The sequence below is a fragment of the Schistocerca nitens genome, chromosome 7 (genome assembly GCF_023898315.1).
Source record: "Schistocerca nitens isolate TAMUIC-IGC-003100 chromosome 7, iqSchNite1.1, whole genome shotgun sequence".
NCBI classification, from domain to species: domain Eukaryota; kingdom Metazoa; phylum Arthropoda; class Insecta; order Orthoptera; family Acrididae; genus Schistocerca; species Schistocerca nitens.
Genome location: NC_064620.1, coordinates 228,806,967 through 228,822,264, shown reverse-complemented (window position 1 = coordinate 228,822,264; position 15,298 = coordinate 228,806,967). Strand labels below are relative to the sequence as shown.

At 46.5% G+C, this 15,298-nt stretch overlaps 1 protein-coding gene across 3 annotated transcripts in view; it reads left to right on the top strand.

Annotated features, from left to right (window-relative positions):
• LOC126194790 (DDB1- and CUL4-associated factor 8-like) overlaps positions 1 to 15,298 on the top strand; it is a 145,281-nt gene that overhangs the window by 70,153 nt on the left and 59,830 nt on the right. For all 3 annotated transcript variants that reach the window (XM_049933093.1, XM_049933092.1, XM_049933094.1), the window contains one exon: positions 21 to 195. In XM_049933093.1, the coding sequence (XP_049789050.1) occupies positions 21 to 195 (175 nt within the window). The remainder of the gene's footprint in view (positions 1 to 20; positions 196 to 15,298) is intronic.

Here is a 15,298-nt window from a genome sequence, read left to right as displayed (position 1 = left end):
TTTGTTGTGTATAATCACAGGCAGAACGTAGTACAACAGGTTCCGGTATGCATGTTACGTGTGCCACTTTCAATCATGATGGTACAGAGCTGTTGGCTTCGTACAATGATGAAGATATCTATCTTTTTGACACTCGTTCTACGACAGGAACAGAATTTATCCATAAGTATGAAGGTCACAGGAACAATGCTACTGGTGAGTACTCCAAGCATAATAAAAAAAGGTAAAGTAGTTCAACCAATTATATCATATTTACCCAATTATAAGGCGAGGTTTTCTCCCAAATTCCCCAATTTAAAAATATGGGGTCATCTTATATTTGCAGATTGAACTACTGCTTCTGATGTCAACATTTTTACATCATTTAACAGTTTATTTTAGAGGTTGCCTTACACTTACAAATGAAGCTTTGGCTACTGAGACTTTGTACAGATTTATTTCGAAGAATTCCCAAGGGTAGGGCTTAGCAAACAGCGATTTTGTTCAAATAGGCTAGAGATTTCCTGATAAGCATGCAGTGCTTGATACGGTATTGACTTTGCTCGAACAGTCACGTGATATTTGACTGGCAGTGCTAGTGTAACTGCAAGTCACCCTGAACTAGCCACTACAACTATTTAATACTCGGATTTAAAATTGAAAGTTTTGTAAAACACAGGAAGAAATAGCATTAAATTCTATCAACTTACAAACTTAAGTTGTATTCAAACAGATTTGCAATAAAAGTTGTCATGGTATCCCGTACCACATATGTAGTCCTACATTTGTACTGTTTTGTAAGTAAGGGTGACATTCAAAGGCGAAAATGTTGTCCTTCAAAAACCATTACTTGATTCTGAACCCAAGTCAAAATTTTATTTGGTTATGAGAAATTAATGATTTTTCCAAGTGGGTTGCAAATGAGAAATTCGGTCACTTTTTGTGTATTAGAATACTGGGGAAACGTCGCCAGCTTTTAATCACCTTTAGAACAAGATGGTGACTTTCAGATGAATCAAGAAAGAAAATTAATCCAGAATTAAATACCTAACAAATGAAATAAACCACTTTAAGCTGACTGCAACTGTTATTGCAAGAATAAATTAAAATGGAAAACCTGTTGTGGAGATAGTACCACCAGATGTCACGAGATCACAGAAGGAGTGAAAGTTTGAGAATTGGACTGAATCATGTTTGTCATCTTTAAATTATGTGTTAGTAGCTGTTGGTGCATATGACCTGCATCGTAGAAGGTATTACAGTCTGTGTTCTCTGTTGTTCAAGTGCAGCAGTACAGAAGAGTCGGAGGGGGCAACAGTTACACTGCCTTGGCTGAGAACTACACTCTGTGCTTGAAGGGGAGTGCTGAGCAGGCAGCAAATTTCATCCTGCTACCAGCCGCAGGAATTTATATTGTGTTCTATGGCTTTTTATGGACATCTATCATGTTCAAACTGCAGTATGCCCAATTCTATTTGTACTCGGAATCAAACTGACTTTAAAATTTGGCAAATACTCAACAATTGCATGCATTTCTGTGGGAGATGCTAAAGTCTATATTGGGGCCAGTGACGTACTTAATTACTTCATACAGCAATGTTGTCTATGCTCACCATGAGGTATGACGAGAATGATAGGGGGTGTGTCAAGTGATCGTTCTACACAGCCAATGAGAGTGTGGCAGGTAGACAATATGTTTGGAAGCAAGATATTTCACAACACTCTTAAGTCAGTGTAGAAGCAAACTCTGTCATGTGTTCAGAAAAAAAAGCTGTGTTCTCAGGTCCCACCTTAGCCACAACCTCAGAAATCGTGACATATTTGGAAGAAATACTAAATATTTGTGACAATATAGATATAAGTTTCACAGCTGTCCTTTAGGATGATAAGTGATGATTAAAAATAGTGATACTACATACGACAGTAAACAAAAAGGCAGTGATGATAAAAATTAATGTAGACCATTTCTTTTTGCCTGTTTTATTTCCCCTTGTATTATCAAAATGTGGACAGTGAATAAATGGCCTAGGTTTAGAATAGATGCATTGTTAACTTTGTAGGCAGATACTTTACATTAACAAAAGTTTGTAATTTTAATAAGTCAGAATATACTAAAAATTAACGAAAGGGGGCCTTTCTATATTTGGGCATGTCTTATATTCGGGTAAATACAGTACTTTTTCTATAGCGTGTTTAAAAAGTAAGTGCTGCTCATTCTATAAAAATTATATATTTTAGAAAAAGCTTTTATTTGCTGCTTTTGTTTCCTATAAACCTACTTCAGTTATCAAGATAATCACTGTTCACTTCTCAGTGCTATCCTTTGTCTTGCCTACCTGGAACTTCTCTGCCCGAGAATTGAACCAGTTGACAGTGGTGGTCTAGAGTTCTTAGTTGTCTCCCAAAATTCTCCACTCAGTTGCCGTTTCAAGTGCAGGAAGACTTAATAGTTGCTCGCTGCAAACTCAGGACTATAGGGCAGGTGCTTAAAAAGTTCTCCGTGGAAATGCAGGATCCTTTGTATGGGCAACAGTGTATAGATATACATTGTAACAGCGGAGGATTATCTTGGAAGTTTGTTTCCAGTATCGTCAGTTTTCGATGACACACCTCAGTTTGGCGAGTGAGTGTTATTCCACTATACTTCAGCTGTAGTCATTGGGCCATATTCTTTGAAATCAACCGAAATAATACCCTTTCATCCCTAAAAATGGTAGCCATCAATTTTGACTCTAGTGAGGAGACAGCTTGAATTTTATTTTGGTATTTGTGAAGCTGAAATGTGCTACAGTTGAACTGACTGTTATGATTCTGCATTGGTGTACATAATATCTGTGGCTTGAGGCTCTCAACAATATGGAAAACAAATCATCTCTCCAGCTCGTCAGTAGTGATCCAAAAGTGCTTGTCTGAATAACATTCTTTGCTGTTTGAGTGGTCAGTATGTATTTTCAGTATACACCTCGCACACATTTTCCAATAACTGAGCTTTCCTGTGACAGTATTGAAAACAATGGTGTGTCAAAGATAACGAAATTCATTGACTAATCTTCGGTTATTGGTAAGATCGTGGGTTATGGTTTGTGTAGGATTCAAAAGTCTGGATACAGGGCCTCACATTCTATTCTTCATCATGCACATTTGTACAAGCATTTTAGAATCTAGAGACCTGTCCTTCACTCATTACTGTACCCCCACAAGCTAGCTCCTGACGAGTTTGTAGCTATAGATCTCTCGCGTACAAAAGTCAAACAACAGCAAGCAGTTATCAACCAGGAGAAACGATTCTCAAAGCCATTGTTGCGTGTTTAGTTTCTGACAGTGATTGGGATTTCCCCTCCCAGTCCACATATCAATATGGGAGACACATCAGAGATACTTGGGCTTCATATTCCAGCCACAGCTTGCTCTCACAATGAGCACTGCTGCAGCCATGACATCGCTTGGAGCTCCCCCCAGGGGATCCACAACTCTTTTGTGGATACGTGCGTAGCGAGCACGGGACCCCGAGCTAATGTCGCCCTCCTTCCTTTACGGGCTGCATACCTTCCCTATCCGCATCCTTCCCCATCCCCCATCTTCGCCCCCCCCCCTCCCCCTCACCTCATGCTCTTTCCTTCCCTTTCTCCCCCTCTGGGAGTATGGTTTGTGCCTACGTCCGGAGACGGATGCTCGAAACTGTTACCAATTCCTTGCTTTCTACGCTTGCAAGTCTTCGTCCTTCCTCTGTCCTTCTCTTTTCCTTACTTCTTCTCCTTGCCCTTTTCTCCGCTGCGGTGTTTGAGACCCCTCTTCTTTCCTTTCCCTTTCTCTTTTTTCCTCCCTGTGCGTGTCTGAAGGCCGACCCACGCATTTCCATGCGTAGCCGGTGACGGGGTAACGCGTAATTCCCCGCCCCGGGTAGACAGGTAGGACACGTACGTACCCCTGGTAACGGCCAGGCCCAGGGAGGGGTGATTACCCGAGCTGATACCTTCAGAAAGTGCTGATTGGTCCCTCCGTCCGTTTGTCGGGAGGTGTGACCTGAGGTGTGAACAATCACCTAAGGCGGAAGTGCCCTCAGAGAGGGCCCCCACAAGGGAGGAGCGCGCCATCGGAGACGCCGGTAATCATGGGGGATTCTTCCGCAATGGTTTCCTCACCTTCCACTATGTCTGCTCACAAGCGTAAGTTCACTGAGTCTCAGCCACAGACAGTTCTTCCATCGTTGCCACAGTTCCTTGTTGTTTATCGGTCTGACGAAGGTCACGACTTCTCCACGGTCAACCCTTTCATTATTCAGAAAGGTGTCGACGCAATTGCGGGTCCTGTAAAGTCTTGTTCCAGATTACGGAATGGCACCTTGTTGTTACAAACAGTCAGTGCCCTCCAAGCGCAAAAATTGCTGCGTACTTCACTGCTCCACACCTTCCCTGTCCGGGTTGAACCGCACCGTACTTCAAATTCCTCACGTGGAGTCGTTTATACACGCTCCCTTGATGGATTGTCTGACGAAGAAATTCAGCACTACCTGTCTGATCAGGGCGTAACGGCTGTTCATAGAGTTATGAAAAGGGTTGACACGAACATCATTCCAACCTGCACTGTCTTCTTGACATTTGACAAAGTTCAACTCCCATCGAAAATCAAAGCAGGCTATGAGATAATTTCCGTTCGCCCTTATGTCCCAAACCCTACGCGTTGCTATCGGTGTCAGCGGTTCAATCACACCAGCCAGTCCTGTTCCAATCCGGCCAAATGTGTTACGTGTGGCAAGGATGCCCATGAGGGTGCTTGTCCACCTCCATCCCCTCGCTGCATCAACTGTATGGGTGACCACGCTGCTTCCTCTCGAGATTGCCCCATTTATAAAGAAGAAAAGCTCATCCAGGAAATCAGAGTGAAGGAAAAGGTGTCGACCTTTGCTGCTCGAAAATTATTCGCCAGTCGACAGCCCACCGTGCCTCAGACAGGAAAATACAGCACTGTCATTGCTTCTCCTCGGCCAACAAAGGAGGCGGCCACGCAGACTTGCGACCTCACCTTTAGTACCACGGTCGTCAGATCGGCCAGCGCAAAGATTGCCCGTTCAACCTCACCACTTTCGCTTGCCCACTCTATGGCTCACCCTTCATCGGGTTCTGCTAAATCTCGAGCCCACAAGTCAGACACCAAGACTTCGAAAAAAGAGCATACTCGTGAAGATTTTTTACGTACCCCAATTTCACAACCATCGGTTCCTCCTTCATCTAAACATCATATTTCCAAGAAGGCTAATAAGAAACCCAGTTCATCTCCTTCTCCGCCAAGGCGTGTCTCATCTACAGCACCACCTGGCGGAAATCGCCCTCGGCCGTCTTCTGTGTCGCCGAGGCGCACTGCTGGCGGCAGATCGCTGGTGGCAGGAGCTGCTCCTGAACAAGCTATGGATCAGGATCTTCTGCCTTCGGCTGAGTGTCATTCCATGCTGTCGGTCGCAAGCTCTGAGCAGTCGTTGACTTGACGGCAACCTTGCTCACATTCTTCCATTTTCTGTCCACCCTATGTCCATTATCCACTGGAATATCCGCGACATTCAAGCCAATCGTGATGAATTGTCGATCCTCTTACGATCCTACTCGCCGGTCATCTTCTGTATTCAGGAAACAAAGCTGCGTCCCCATGACCGCTTTGTTCTCTCTCATTTTCAGTCCGTCCGATATGATCTCCCCTCTGTTGAAGGCACTCCAGCCCATGGAGGACTCATGATTCTTCTCCATGATACTCTCCATTATCACCCAATCCACTTAAACACTTCCTTCCAAGCTGTCGCCGTCCGTCTTTCCCTTTCTGGATACACGTTCTCTCTTTGTACTGTATACATTCCATCGTCCACACCAATGGCACGAGCTGATCTTCATCTTCTTGGTCAGCTTCCACCCCCCCTATTTGCTGGTTGGGGACTTCAATGCCCATCACCCGCTTTGGGGATCTCCACATCCTTGTCCATGTGGCTCACTATTGCTAGACGTCTTCCACCAAGCGGATCTAGTTTGCCTCAACACTGGGGTCCCTACATTTTTGTCTGCCTCCACGACAAATTTATCTCATTTGGACCTTGCGGTGGGTACTGTTCCACTAGCTCGGCGCTTCGAATGGTTCGCCCTTGATGATACACACTCGAGTGACCACTTTCCATGTGTCCTTAGACTGCAGCCTCAACTGCCATATATGTGCCCGCGACGCTGGAAGTTTGCCCAAGCCGATTGGACACTTTTTTCGTTTCTAGCTACGTTCGATGACCGTCACTTTCCCAGCGTCGATGATGAGGTGACACATATTACCGACGTTATTCTTACAGCTGCGTAACGTTCAATACCACGCACCTCCAAATTGCCCCGGCGCCCGCCAGTTCCTTGGTGGAATGAGGCATGCCGTGACGCAATACGTGAGCGGCGACGTGCTCTTCACGTTTTCCGCCACCATCCTACTTTGGCCAACTGTATCCGCTATACGCAGTTCCGTGCACGATGCCGTCGTGTCATCCGCGATAGCAAGAAGGCAAGCTGGAAATTCTTTATTAGCTCATTTAACACCTTCACTCCCTCCTCGGAAGTTTGGAGTCGTCTTCGACGGTTCTCAGGCGCGCCTAGGTTCTCCCCAGTCTCTGGGCTCACTGTCGCGCATGATACCTTAGTGGACCCCGTCACAATTTCTAACTCATTGGATCAGCACTTTGCTGAGATTTCGAGCTCTTCAAATTACCCGCCAGTGTTTCTCCCGAAGAAACGTGCAGCGGAAGTGCGACATCTTGCTTTCTCCTCTCAAAATCGCGAAAGCTACAATACTGTTTTTCTCCATGCGGGAACTCCAACATGCACTCTCTTCTTCTCACTCCTCCGCCCCAGGACCTGATGGTATCCACATCCAAATGTTGCTGCATTTATCAATCCATAGTCTGCGTTACCTCCTTCGCCTTTATAATCGAATTTGGACCGACAGTACTTTTCCCAGACGATGGCGGGATGCTATCGTCGTTCCTGCTCCGAAACCTGGAAAGGACAAACATCTCCCCTCTAGCTATCGCCCCATTTCTCTCACGAGTAGTGTCTGTAAGGTTTTGGAGCGTATGGTGAATTACCGTTTAGCGTGGTGGCTGGAATCCCGCAGTCTTTTAACACCTGCCCAATGTGGATTCCGAAAGCATCGTTCTGCAGTTGACCATCTTGTTGCTCTCTCCACTTATATCATGAACAATTTTCTCCGGAAACGCCAAATAGTAGCAATATTTTTTGATCTGGAGAGAGCATACGATACCTGTTGGAGGACAGGCATCCTCCACACACTGTTCTCTTGGGGCTTTCGAGGTCGGCTGCCCCTTTTTCTTCGCAAATTTATGGCAGAGCGCACATTTAGGGTGCGGGTGAACACTACTCTCTCCCGCACTTTCTCCCAAGAAAACGGGGTACCCCAGGGCTCCGTGCTGAGTGTTGTACTGTTTGCCATTGCCATAAATCCAATTATGGATTGTCTCCTCCCTGATGTCTTGGGCTCCCTCTTTGTGGACGATTTTGCGATCTACTACAGCTCTCAACGGACCAGCCTTCTTGAACGACGTCTTCAAGGATGTCTCGATCGCCTCCACTCTTGGAGCATCGAAACCGGCTTCCGTTTTTCTCCCAGTAAGACCGTTTGTGTTAATTTTTGGCGACGTAAGGAGTTTCTTCCGCCCTCCTTACATCTAGGTCCTGTCAACCTTCCGTTTTCAGACATCGCTAAATTCTTGGGTCTTATGTTTGACAGAAAACTGTGCTGGTCCTCCCACGTTTCCTATCTTTCGGCTCGCTGTCTGCGATCCCTCAACACCCTCCGTGTCCTGAATGGTACCTCCTGGGGAGCGGACCGAGTGGTCCTTCTCCGCCTCTATCGCGCCTTAGTGCGCTCGAAATTGGACTATGGAAGCATAGTCTACTCTGCTCGGCCGTCTATTCTTCGGCGTCTCGACTCTATCCACCACCGTGGATTACGTTTAGTGTCTGAAGCTTTTTACACCAGCCCTTGTGGAAAGCCTTTATGCTGAGACTGCTGAACCTCCGCTGTCCAATCGGCGAGCAGTCCTTCTGAGTCGTTATGCTAGCCATCTGTCTTCCATGCCTGCTAATCCAGCCCATGACCTTTTTTTCGACGCCTCCTTTGATGTAGGGTATGCAGGCCGCCCCTCCTCCCTACTACCACTGGGAATCCGCTTCCGTCAACTGCTCCATTCTCTTTCCTTCCGCTTTCCTAAAACCTTCTTGACAACTTGGGGTACAGCACCGCCTTGGCTCCGTCCCCGGATCTGCCTGCTCCGTGACCTTTGTCGATTTCCCAAGGATGGTACCCCTTCACTTGTTTATCGTCGGGCATTTGCTGCTCTATGTGCACAAATGAAGGAAGCCACATTTATTTACACTGATGGCTCGAAAACATCGTTAGGTGTAGGGAGTGCCTATATTGTTGGCGACACCCAAAATCCCTTTCGGCTTCCCGACCATTGTTCGGTTTATACTGCGGAGCTTTACGCTGTTTTCCAGGCTGTCCACTACATCCGCCGCCATCAGCAGATACAGTACGTAATCTGCTCAGATTCTCTCAGCTCTCTCCTCAGTCTCCAAGCTCTTTACCCTGTGCACCCTCTGGTCCACCGGATTCAGGACTGTCTGCGCTTGCTCCACCTGGGGGCGTCTCTGTGGCGTTCCTCTGGCTCCCGGGACACGTTGGTATCTGTGGAAATGAGGCGGCCGATATTGCAGCCAAGGCTGCAGTCTCTCTTCTTCGGCCAGCTATCCAATCGATTCCCTTCGCCGATCTACGGAGTGTTTTATGTTGTCGTGTTGTTCATTTATGGCACGCGCATTGGTCGACACTTCCCCATAATAAATTGCGGGACGTGAAAGCTCTTCCTTCTGCTTGGACCTCTTCCTCCCGAACGCATCGTCGGGAGGAGGTAATTTTAACTAGACTCCGGATAGGGCACTGTCTTTTTAGCCATCGACATCTTTTAAGCGGCGATCCTCCCCCACTCTGTCCCCACTGCTCTCAGCTGTGGACGGTAAGACACCTTTTAATTGAGTGCCCCTATTTTAATCCGTTACGCTCCCGTCTACAGCTATCGCCTGATATATCGTCGATTTTAGCAGATGACACGCACTCAGCCGATCGCGTACTCGAGTTTATTAGTGCCAGTGAAATGACGTCAGTCATTTGAAGCTTTTTTTGGGGACAACCAACCCCTTTCTGTAGTGGATTTTTAAGCCTTCCTTCTGCTTTTAGTTTCTCCAATTTTATGACTTTCGTTCCCATTGCTGCTGGTTTCCATTTTCGGTTTTTTACTGTTTCCTAAGTCACGGGCCGGGCGCTAATGACCATAGCAGTTTTGTGCCCTAAAACCAAAACAAACAAACAAACAAACAAACAAAATCGCTTGGAGCTGTCTGCTGATGTGAGATTGCCTGTAAATAAAGCAGCCCATACTTACCGGCCTGTCTTGCACTAGTGATTGAAGCCCTTAGCATGAGCCATTGACTAATAAAGTTTTGAGCTTGCCCATGCTAAGTTTTTGAGTGCTCCCTGGGCTGTTTATATATGCTTAAGACCACTTTGCCGTTCTCTGGTCTTGGTTTTAGTTAGCTACCTCGCTTCGTGGACACCGCCATCATTGACCTTGGGAAGTGCCCGTTTGTTCTATCGGTATCTGCTTTACTGCCAGTGGGAGTGATCATATTATCAACACAAAATCAGCAGCAGTTGGCAGCTGCAGATGCCTTGCCTCCTTTTCCATCATTAGCTTGCTTTGATCAGTCAAATACTAGTTGGGAGGTCTATTTACATTCTTTTGTTCTTCATTGCCATACTAGTCAAATAACTGACACAGTGTTAGAGTATGCTCTTAGTGTCTTCTAGTAATAAATTGTACAAAGTGGTGCAGAAACTACACCCATTCTTGAACTTCCAGTAGTTTGAGCTTTCCTGATGATTGTGATTTGCTGACTGACTACACAGTCACCAGACCCGTGCAGCTGCAACTAGGCACAGGTTTAATCAATGTGTTAAGCTAAATAAGCAATCCTACACAGCATCGGCTGTCAGGTTGCAAGGACTAGCGTGCAAGTGTAATTTTTCCCGTAAATAGTGTGACACCTCATATGTTGACTCATTAATTCATTTCTCCTTGTAGAGTAGTTAATGCTAAGCCTTTAGATTCACCAGATTCAAGCCTGAGTGATGTGCTTAAATTGCCAAAACACAGCGAAGTAATTGCATCAGCGCAAGCCATGTTTCACAATACCTACGGTGTTGACATTGTTAGTATAATAGTAGTTGCCATTGTGCTCTACGATAAATTGATGACTTAAGATCAGTGCTGTCATTACATTTACTGAGCGTCTATTCATCCGGTACTCCAGCAACAGAGGATGTGGTCGTTAGTTCACTAGTTAAAAATCCTGTGCCCTCATCATTGGTAGACATTCGAAACTGAAGCACTTTGTTTGCAGTCAGTGTGTCTGTGAGAGAACAGAGGCTGATGCAACAATTTTCTTTTCTTCATTGTTAAATTGTCTCAGAAAAGTTGATGCCATCAAATTGTGGCCTACAGAATCAGTGAGCTTGCTGCCCTTTCCATGACATCTGCTTTGCCTGCCACAAACAGGGGCATCTCCCAAGTGTATGCCTTGACTGTCGTGTGATGATGATGACAGTGAATGTCAGCGCACTGCACGCATTCTTGCCAGTGCTTGTAACAGCAGCAGATGGGGTGCAGCTGCTCATGTTGTGGCTGGACATAGCTGGAACAGTGGCAGATTGCATGTTGTACACTGGTGTGGATGTGTGTGTGATTTATGTGGACATGTACCGGCGTATTGTGTGCATGCAGATGTATCACCCTAAGCACTAAGGGTGTTGTACGGTGGCCAGTTGATCTCATTGCAGTGTCAGATCATAGTCCAACCCATGTATAAAAATGTAGACCATTCCTGGATGACAGGTAACATTTTTTGGCTTACAGTTTTTAGTTTCCAAATTCAGGACCAAGTTAATCTCATTTCAACTGTGATATCATTAACAGAACTTAATATTCCATGCATGCGGTGTAAGCAATTGTTTGAACGTACTTTAGGTGTGCACCATGTTTCCATACCCACATATCCTTAAAGCAATCGGCAGTGCCTAAAGCTATCAGCACATCAACTGTGCAATCAAGTGTGTGAGTAAGAGCATGTAAAAAGCACATTGGGGAGTCTTTCCGATTGTGTAGATCAATATCAAGCATGGCAAATATTCTGGACATCTACTTCAATGTAGAACAGTGAGATGGAAGAATGCAACCAGCATCACATGCACTTCATCCGTTTTCATACAGTGTCTGGAGATGCCATATTGGCTTTCAGTTGATGTCCTTATTTTGTGAGCTTTGTTATAACTTAGGTCCTGTGAATACATGCTGTTTCAGAGCACTAGCAAATTTATCTCTTTAAAACTCGTCATTTATTGGTATAATTTGCTGTGATAAAATGTCAGGGAGTTTCATATTGGTGGTTAACATATCAACAAAAATAATAAATTTATAGAAACACATTATAATTAAATAGACAAATCCACTCACCATGCTGTGGCAGGAAAACGCACATAAAAATGCAGTACGTTTGCAAGCTTTTAAAGCCAGTGGCTTCTTTTCTGGCAGAAGGGTTGAACGGGAAGGAAGAGGGGTGAAGGATGCTTGCTAGACTGCACAGTACTCCAAAATGAGTAGAAAATCATGGAGTAAAAGACCCTGGACCGGTTGGCTTACCAAGAGACTAAATGTAAATTTGAACGATTACACCTGTTCAGTTGACGTACACATACGCAGCAGCTATGTTACCATCGGCGTCACAATTACGTCGTGCCACACACTATGCCACAAACAGTAGGCCCTCCGGGCCTCCACGATACATCCACCGCCATGGTGGTAGGGGGAAAAAAATCTCCTTCTGTTGCTCCCAAGGTACCTACTTTGGGAGCAAGCCCCCCTCCCCCCCCATCCCACCCACCCTCCTACCCAGAGCAGGGACATCGATCCCGTTCCCCAGCTGGAGAAGAAACTGCCTCCTCCAGATCCTCTCATGCGGAAGGGATCCCTTGTGACCCTCTCTCCCAAGGTCTCTACTAATGCCGCAGTGGAGCCAAAAGCTGCTAGATGAAGAGCTTCACGGTCTTCCTCCGTGCCTGAAGCTACTTCAGAGAAGTCCTGCCAGTAAGCCCCTAAAGAGAAGTGAGAGGGCAAGCAAACAAAGTAGTCCGCTAAGAAAAAGGATCCTCCGGTGGCCTCAACACTACCACTCCCTATCAATTCTGCACCTGCGGATGAGGTGGAGATCTCAGTGTCAGCTGAGGACCTGGATCTCACTGATGCCTCATTCACAATAGGAATGGATACTGGGAAGCTTTCACCTCTGCTATCATAGTTGAACCTTCCCCACATGATACCATTGCTCTGGTTGTTGAGTAGGTCACTAGAATTATCATTTCTGCGGCGGGAAACACGATCCCTTGTTCATTAGGGTGCTCCCGGCGAAAGTAAGTACCTTGGTGGTCGCTGGAAATCGCTTAGGCCATTAAAGAGTGTTGGCTCTGTTCCTGTTTTCACGAGCTTATTAAAAGATGGAAACAAGAATGTTGGGAGAGGTACGTCTCGACCATTGGGTGCCATACGTCACTTTCCCAAGTCTGGATGAAGATCAGACGTGTTTGTGGGTACCAGACTCCGACAGGTGTTACTGGCATTAACATCAATGGCATGTTATCTACCGACACAAATGCAATTGCCAAGCGCTTTGCTGAGCACTATGCTTGAGCCTCTGTGTCGGAGAATTATCCCCCAGCTTTTCGCACCCTCAAATGGCGGATGGAAAGGAAAGCCCTGTCGTTCACTGAAGTCACATTGATCCCTATAATGCTCCATTTACAGAGCGGAAGCTTCTCAGTATCCTTGCACATTGCCTCAGTACAGCTCCTGGGGCAGATTGGATCCACAGTCTGATGATCAAACATCTCTTGTCCAACTACAAGCGACATCTCCTTGTCATCTTCAACTGGATCTGGTGCGATGGCGTCTTTCCATTGCAGTGTCAGGAGAGCACCATCATTCCAGTGCTCAAACCCAGTAAAAACCCACTTGATGTGGATAGCTGTTAGCCCATCAGCCTCAACAATGTTCTTTGTAAGCTGTTAGAACATATGGTAAGTCGGCGGTTGGGTAGGCTCCTGGAGTCATGTGGCTTACTGGCTCCATGCCAGGGTGGTATCCGCCAGAGTCACTCTACCACTGATAATCTAGGTTCCTTCGAGTCTGCCATCTGAACAGACTTCTCCAGACTTCAACACCTATCCAGAAGAATGGGATCCCACAGGGCTGTGTGTTGAATGTGTCTCTATTTTTAGTGGCCATTAACAGCCTAGCAGCAGCTGTTGGGCCATCCATCTCACCTTCTCTGTATGCAGACGACTTCAGCATTTTGTACTGCTCCACCTGTACTGGTGTTGCTGAACGGCACCTACAGGGAGCCATCCACAAGGCACAGTCATGGGCTCTAGCCCACGGCTTCCAGTTTTCATCTGCGAAGTCATGTGTCGTGCACTTCTGTCGGCATCGTACCATTCATCCAGTACCAGAACTTTACCTTAATGACGATTGACTCACTGTAGTTGAGACATATCAATTCTTAGGACAGGTTTTTGATGCCCGATTGACTTGGCTTCCTCATCTTCATCAGCTGAAGTGGAAGTGCTGGCAGCAGCTCAATGCCCTCCGCTGCCTGAGCAATATCAACTAGGGTGCAGATCGCTCTAAGCTGCTGCATCTCTGCAGAGCCCTTGTTCAATCCCACCTTGGCTATGGGAGTCTGGTTTATGGTTTGGCGGCACCCTCAGTGTTGCATTTACTTGACCCAGTGCACCACTATGGCGATCAACTGGCAACGAGAGCTTTCAGGAAAAGTCTGGTGACCAGCATCCTGGTGGAGTTCAGAGTTCCTCCATTGAAGTTTAGGTGTGCACAACTGTGTTATGATGCACACATTTGTAGTTCTTCTGTGCATCCAAATTACCGCCTCCTTTTCCCATCTATGGCGGTTGATCTCCCGCATGGGAGGCCCAGGTCAGGTCTTATGCTTACGATCCCTTCTGTGTAAAGTGGAGTCCTTGCCTTTACCACCTCTCCTCGAGGTCCATTCACGTACACCTCCATGGTGTACACCTAGGCCGAAGCTTCGCCTGGACCTTTTATATGGTCCTAAGGACTCAGTTAACCCCGCGGCTCTCCGCCGTCACATCCTCTTGATTCTTGACGTGTACTGGGACCATGAAGTGGCATACACCAACAGCTCGATGGCTGATGGGCACATTGGCTTCGCGTGTGTTCATGGAGGAAATATTGAACAGCACTCCTTGCCAGATGGCTGCAGTGTTTTCACTGCAGAGCTGGCGGCCATTGCTCATGTTTTTGAGCGCATCCCCTCATGCCCTGGCAAGTCATTTCTTCTCTGTACTGACTCCTCGAGCAGCCTACAAGCTATTAACCAGTGCTACCCCAGCCGTCCTTTGGTACAGACCATCCAGGAGTCCATGTATGCCCTGGAACGGTCCAGTCATTCCGTGGTGTTTGTGTGGACTCCAGGCCATGTCAGAATCCCAAAAAATTAACTTTCCGACAGGCTACACGGAAACTGCTACTGGAGATCGGCATCCCTGTAACTGACCTGCAGTCATTATTATATGGCATAATCTCAGTACGCACAACAAACTGCGTGCCATTAAGGAGACTACGGATGTGTGTAAGACCTCCATATGGGCCTCTCGCAGGGACTCCGTGGCTCTCTGTCAGCTCCGCAATGGCCATACGTGGCTAACACATGGCTACCTCCTCCGTCGCTTGGACCTCACTGTGGCTCACATATGACTGTCGTCCACATCTTGCTGGACTGCCCACTTTTAGCCGCTCTGCGGCGGACTTGTAACATTCCCAGCACTCTTACCTTCTGTGTTGGGTGACAATGCTACAAAAGCAGATTTAGTTTTATGTTTTGTTCATGGGGGGGGGGGGTTATTGTACCATCTGAGGGTGGGCATTTAGTATTCTCTCAGAGGCCGCCATTTCCCTCCATTTTAACTCTGTCGCACTTTCTTTGCATTTGTTTGTTTGTCTTGGTGGCCATCTTTTCCCTACTTATGTTCATCTCACCTTGTCTTTTTGGGGTGGACATTTTAATGTTTTGCAGAGTGGCTGGCTCATCCTCTTTTATTATTGTGATCAGCCAGCCCAGACCATGTGCTCTTTGGTTTT